The 7,431-nt window shown below is 23.7% G+C and overlaps 1 protein-coding gene across 2 annotated transcripts in view; it reads left to right on the plus strand.

The window, feature by feature from the left end:
- Window positions 1–6,482: 6,482 nt before the first annotated feature.
- LOC107475052 (uncharacterized) overlaps window positions 6,483–7,431 on the plus strand; it is a 4,684-nt gene continuing 3,735 nt past the window's right edge. Inside the window, exon 1 of one of the 2 annotated variants that reach the window (XR_008005814.1) lies at window positions 6,483–6,825. Coding sequence is in view for 1 of the 2 variants with exons in the window: in XM_052257031.1 (XP_052112991.1) it covers window positions 6,690–6,825 (136 nt within the window). In the remaining variant the exon portion in view is untranslated. The remainder of the gene's footprint in view (window positions 6,826–7,431) is intronic. The other variant, XM_052257031.1, reaches the window with a different exon arrangement.

The following is a 7,431-nucleotide window of genomic DNA, read 5'->3' on the forward strand; positions in this document are numbered from 1 at the left end:
CCTTACCATCAAGGTAGCAGAGCATTCCATTTTCGTCTCTTTCAAACCAACCTCCATGGTGAAACACTGGTATAATCTCAACAAACATCTGCAATATAAAAACTTTACTCAATAACCCACAAATAAATTACACTTAATAGACATTAATATACCCAAAACAGACAAAAAATTTTTACTTGAACTAATAATCCAACCCTAATGAAAGTGACTGTTCTTCACAAATGTAAATCAATACACATATCATACAATAATGGTGGTCCATGGAAAAAATACTTGCTTCAAATAAACAAATGAAGGACCGCAATGATGTGGTCTACAAACGTTGAAAAAACTCACCTCCAAGAACGGAACTGCGACTCTGTCAACAACACGTCACCACCTCCATCAGCAAACGCCATGTCGTCGTCCTCACCGGCTCTCATTCATCTTCGTTTCTGGCAGGAAGTCTGACAGTCTTTAGGGTTAACGGTAATTATATGTGTGAGATGAGGGCAAAGAGTGAGACTGTGTGCCTTTTCAGGGAGAGAATGAGGAATGTATATTAGAATCCGATTCCATCGTGCATCAAAACAACAATGTTTTTTATGATTGTACAAGGACCTAGTTGTCTCATCAAATTGTTTGAATCCACGTCAGATAGTTACCATTACACGTAAGATTTTTCGGTTATATTTTACGGAAGAACTGTTACAGGGTCCTTTCGGTCACATAGAGAGAATGGTTAAGGATCGCGTTGTTATTTTTTAATGGTTAGGAGTCGCCAGGTCCTTTTCATAAATGGTTAGGAACCAAAGAATGGTTTTACTCTAAAAAAATGTCAAAGAATTAAAACATATGAAAATTTGATAAATATGAAACTAAAACACTTTACAACATTGCATGATATAAAAAAATGAACTACTGACCATATGAACTACTAATGACACAGTTTGATCTTTTTCTCCTCTTAATATCCAATATTCTTTTTCTTTTAAGTCTTGCAAGTTTTGGATTCAATCTAAAATCATAGTTGTCCATAGAGTCGACATGACACATGAAATTAAAATTAATTTTAAGCACAAAGAAAAATTATATATTTGTCAACACATAAAAAAGTGCATGATATGTAGATATAAGATTCGATTAGTCTTGAATAGAATCACATGTTCTTTCGTCAAAATGATTTCAATTAATATACAAAACAATAACATACTAATATTTTTAAGAGAAAGTATAGGGAGTCAATAGAATATTTGTACAATGTGTATAATGGAGGTTTAGAGAGTATTAAACATATAACTATTAGTATTATCTTTTCTCATCAGCTGAAACTTTTGGAATTAGTGGTAAGAGTTCGATCATTAGTGAACCCCAAATTCTTTTGGAATGAGTGGTTTCATGATCTGAGATGTTTATTATTCTAGTATTCGGATGGTTATTCTGGATAATATAGATGATGTTCATTTTGTAACTTAATACCCCATTGTACATATTGTACACTTAGACCATTAGCTCCCTAACAGTATTCTATTTTTAATTCACCCCTAAAATGTGTATAATAATAAATAATTTTGAGAGTTGCTCTTCCAAATAGTAAATTTTATATTAAAAATATCTTAATAGTTGCAAAAAATTAACCCTTTAATCCGTACTGATATCTTAAATCACTACACCGTAAAGACTAATCAAGATAATCTTAATTGAAATACAAATATTACTTAGAACATGTAAATTGAATTCAATGACTTAGTTAATAAAATTATATAGACATTAAAAATTATTCATATAGAAAATATATCAAAATTATAATTAATAACTGTAGACCATATATCCTAAATCTCTCTTATGAACCAACAATCTTATGGGTGCTCAATACTATGAATACCAAATGTATAACAGATCTTAAAATCTAAATCTCTCGTATAAACCCAAAAATACCATTATATGTTCAATACTGTAAACACTAAAATAGAGCTCAGATTCGCAATAGATTAATCCTTGACCTGTCGAGTTAGGGATACCGTAAACAACCAAAAAATACTGTAAATACTAATAATATGAAAATAACAAAATTCTAAATTCAAAATCTTCTTATTAACCCACAATGAGATAAAAAAAACCGAATACTTTTAATTAGTGATGTTTGAACATATATACTAAAATTAAAAACTTTAATCTTTGAACCATAACTCCTAAACTTTAAACCATAAATCTTAAATTCTAAATCTAACATCATAAATTTTAGATCCTAAATTTTATACGCTAAATTCTAAATTTTATATCCTAAACTTTAAATTTTAAATTCTAAATTTTAAATTCTAAATCATAAATTTTATATTCTAAATCCTAAATCCTAAACCCTAAATACTAAATCCTTGCACCTAAAATAATTTTATAATAACAAATGATTTTGAGAGTTATTTTTCTGCATATAGTAAATTTTATATTCTAATATCCCTGCAGTTGTAACAAATTAACCCTTCCTACGAATATCTTAAGTCACTATACCGTAAACACTAATCAAAATAATCTTGATTGAAATACAAATCTTAATTACACACTAAAAATTAGATTTAATGATTTAGTTAATAAAATCATATCCACATTAAAAATTATTCATATAAAAAATATATTAAAATTATAATTAATTAGCGGCTCAACAGGCACTAACGTACCTATTCAGCCACTTTCCTATTATTTTTAAGAAATTAATTTTTTTTTGTTAATATATTATATATTTTTCAAATGTATTTGATAAGTATTTTTTTATTTTAATATTAACGTGATCTTATTTATATCATATTTTGTTAAAATTAAAATTACTATAAAAAATCTTTAAAATGTTAAATTATAAAAACACACAATAAAAAAGTAATATAAAATTATTATAATTTAAAATCCTAGATAATATATGAGGTGAAATATTTGACAGAGTAGATTTGTATTCTCAATTATACTTAAATATAGAAAGAGTATTTTCAGAATGATAATGCTTCTATTGTATTTCTTTAAAAGCTTTGAATGTGTCTATTAAGTTATAATATTTTTACTTTAATTTTTTCAGCCACTTTTTTATTGAGTTAAAAAAATATTTTTATATTTTTATTTTTAAAATTATAAATTTAATATCAATAATTAAAAAATAAATTATAAAAAAATAAAATATTTTAAATTATTTAATATATGTAGAAAGTATAAAATAAATAAATTTAAATTAAAAAATAAAAAAGAATCATGTTGTTATTATGTGTAACAAAATTAAGATAAAGATTTATTAATATTATTTACAAATTAGTTATTCATATATTAAATATATTTATTTTCTCAATCTTATTTAATTTAAAATAAATTTAAAAATTTATATTCAAAATATTTTTTTATCTTTATGCATAATTCTAATAGAAATATTTGTTTAATATATTTGTTTTTTCATTCTTTTTACATGGATAATAACTATTATTGTCTCATTGTTACTATTATATTGCCTTGTTTTATTTCCTTTCCTTGGTTTCTTCTTCTGTTAACCCCAATCGCAATCAATTACTACCATACCATTATGGCAACTCTCATTTTTATTTATCACTTTGATTTTTAGCTATCCATTGCATTAACGTTTGAGTTATTAAAAATTAGCTAAAAGATGTATAGAATAATTAAATAAAAATAAAAAAATTTATAAGTTATTTAATTTTTTTAATATATAGAATAATTAAATTTAAATTAATTTAAGTATAATCCTAAAATCATTAAGTTGTTATTATGTGTAACAATGAAGATAAAAATTTATAAATTTTTATATATTTATTTATTTCTCAATTTTATTTAATCTAAAGCAGATATAAAAATTTATATTTAAATTACTCTTTTCTTTTGCATAATTTTAATGGTTAAAACACTTTTATTTCTAATAATTTATATTCAACATTTTAAATTATCTTTAGTTGTATTATTCTTTTATAATTTTTAATTTTTATTTTTATTATTCTTTTTTTTTACTATTATCTATCTACATATTTATCATTGGCTCACCGCCACTCTTATATTGACTTATTCTCTCTTTTTCTACTTCTACATTCTCTTCAATCACAATGAGTTATTACGTATATTAATTTATAATTATTACACTCAAATATAGATACTACTTTAAAAATAATGTAAAAAAAAAAATCTTGTAATACTTATGTGAATTATTTACACTCCTATAAATATAACGAAGGAGTAAACTTAACTTTTTCTGTTATGAGTATTTTTTTATTATTTAATGCACACAAAGTCATATATTTTTATTTATGATAAAAGTTAAAAATTAAAATTAAATGATATTAGTAATTTTTTGTTTAAAAAAATTAAAATAAAACACAAAAATAAGGATAAAACTAAATAATAGTTCTAAAAAAGGATAATATCAAATTTTATGTCATTACGTATGAGAATAATTATTTATTTTATTATATTTATTTTTATTCCAAATAACAACAAAGTTAAATTTTATGTTTATTTTTTGTTACTTATTTTACTTATCTATAGTTGTTTAAATCTGATTTTATACTCGTTGAGTTATGTTTTCTCTTTTATAATAAGTAAATTTTTCAATAATTTAATTTATAAAAAAATGTCTTATCTTTTTATTTATCCTAAAAGTTAAAAATTAAAATTAATATTCATAGTTTTGATTATCAGAATTATAATAAAATATAAAAATAAACATTGAATAAAAATAAAAATACAAAATTTTGAATCCAAAATATAAAATAGTTAAAAGATAAAAAATTACTTAAATATAATTTTTTGAAGGCACTCTACGAACTTAGATGAATAAATATTATATGCAAAATGAATCATGATATATTGACACAAAAATTAATGTGTGTAAATATAAAAAAATAATAAATCTCTCTCGTTAATAACAATATTGGAACTTTAATTTGAACGGTAATTGATATTATATATTGTGTAAGTACTTTGAATATATTAGAAGAGAAAGTTTAATAATTTAAAGAGAAAAATTATCGTGCGTAAATTTATTTTTAAAAAATTATTCTTGTTGAACTATTTTACTTTTATTTTTTAAAAATGTATCCTAACAAAAACATCTGTAACAATAATTTACATCCAATAAAAATATCTTAACGAGGTTATTGTGAAAAAATGGTAGAAATTTTTTTCCATTAACGTAATTGACGAAAGAATTTTTTTAATAATAAACGTCTTTTTTAGAGTAATATTGGAACTTAAATTTAGACATTAATTATTGTTATATATTGTATAAGTATCAAGAGTTTATTAAAATAGTATGATAATAATTTAAAGAAAAAAATTATTCTTTCTATATTTAATTATAAAAATTACCTTATTTAAACTATTTTGCAAATGGAGTTATTTTAATAATCTTACGATTCAGAGTGAGCAATTTTTTTAAATTTTTTTATGGTAGAAAAGCAAAGCAGTTACATAATTTCTTTCTCGTGAATTATTGCAAAATTTACGAAATGTAAGTATGTGACTAAGTATATAGATTTAGATTATAAAAATAGGAGTAAAATAGGAAAAAAAATTTGATACCAAATCTTCTGTATTCCCATTATATATTGTTATAGGTATAAATAATATTTTTTGAATTATCTAAATCTTTTAATATAAATGATTTAATATTGTTTGAACCAAAAAAATTAAGAAATAAGATTAAAATTTCTTCTAAGAATAATCTTCATCAAAATTATAAATACATAATAAAAATCTAGAGTACATTAAAATAGTACCATAATAAAAAAAATTTAAATATTAAATTAATAGTGTAAATTTTGTAAGTGAACAATTATCAATCATAATACACTGTATTATAGATATATGTAACATATTATATTAGAAATAATTAAAAGTTTACTAATTATGAATTAAAGCTTTTAAAAAATGATAATTTATATCCACTAATGTTATTATTGTTCCATCTATTACTTGAATTTGGACCAATTCTACTATTATTTTGAGTATCTGAATGTTTAAAAAGTAAATATATTATTAATATGAGATTAATGTATTTTTAAATTCTACCAAAAATAAATAATTTCTTATATAAATTATAACTACTAAGACTAAAAAAAGTATAATAGTAATAATTAAAACATAGATGTAAACGAAAAAATTATTATTTATAATTTATAATAATTAATAAGTAAAATATTGAAAGTCAGTAATTCTAGACATGTGTCTATTTTTGTTTGTGATATCTTTAAAAAAAATAAATAAATTGGATTAAAAGTAAATTAAATAAAAAAATTTCTATCTGTATTTAATAATACTAATAAGAGATTAGATGAAAAGAGAGAAACCGACTAAAGGTGAAAGATAATGGGTAAGTTATGTCAAAGTGGCCAAGGTGATCAAGTAGTGGAAAAGTTAATAGAAAGGGTAATATTGAAAATAAATCTTGGACACCAAACTATATATTGCCATTATATATTGTTATAGACGCCATTAAGCAATTTCCAATGCTTTAAATTAAATAAAAAATTGAAAATCCAATTCTCGCTAACAGGCGCCAAGTAAAAAAAGCCAAAAAACTAAAATGACCCATATGAGATTTGGGATTGAGCGCTTTCTTAACCGAGCCGTCCCTGTCTTCTTCACTCTTCACCCTCAAATCCTCTCTTCTCACGGACTAACTGTCTCACCATTCTACACTGCTGACCGCCACTTCTCACGTACTCTCGATGTCACCGTCACCGCTCACCGCAGCAGGGACTCGTCGCACCCTTCAGTCCTCGCCGTCTTCCAATGATCGCCATCTTTGCCGTCTTCGCATCGTCGCGTCATCGCGTCTACGCCGGTCATCTGCTCTTTCGTCGGGTAAGTCAGTTTTGTGAACTCTCAAATTTTTTATTATTTACTTTGATTTTAAAACATTTGTTATAATTTCTGAGTTAGATTAATTATAATTTATATTTCTTCCTAATAAAAAATATAATTTATATTTCTAATTCTGATTTGTATAATTTATGTGTTTCTTTGTGGAATCTATGATTTATATAATTTATGTATTTATGTTATAATTTCTGATTTTTTGTTAATTACAGTAACAGTGTTATAATTTATGCGTTCTGATTCTTTGAGTAATATCAGTTGCTTTTCTTTTTTAAAAACATTGTTTCGTGTAAATTGTGGTGATTAAAGCCTTATGGATTGATACAAAGTAACATGGATTCATAAAAAGAGAGCTTTCTTTGCTCTGTGGCTGTAACTTATAATTGTCAAAATGTATCTCATTTTCTATTGTCCTGACGATTACTAGCATTATTACTACCATCTATTTGGGGCCTCCGAGGACGTTTAGCGTGTGTTCTTTTGGTTTTGCTGGGAACCAATTACAAGTTACAATCTCAAGAGCTTTGTTGTTCATTGTTCTTGCCAAGAGTATTATACCATATCTATAAATTAAAGGAACTCCTTGAGAGT

Source organism: Arachis duranensis, chromosome 2 (assembly GCF_000817695.3).
Source record: "Arachis duranensis cultivar V14167 chromosome 2, aradu.V14167.gnm2.J7QH, whole genome shotgun sequence".
NCBI classification, from domain to species: Eukaryota; Viridiplantae; Streptophyta; class Magnoliopsida; order Fabales; family Fabaceae; genus Arachis; species Arachis duranensis.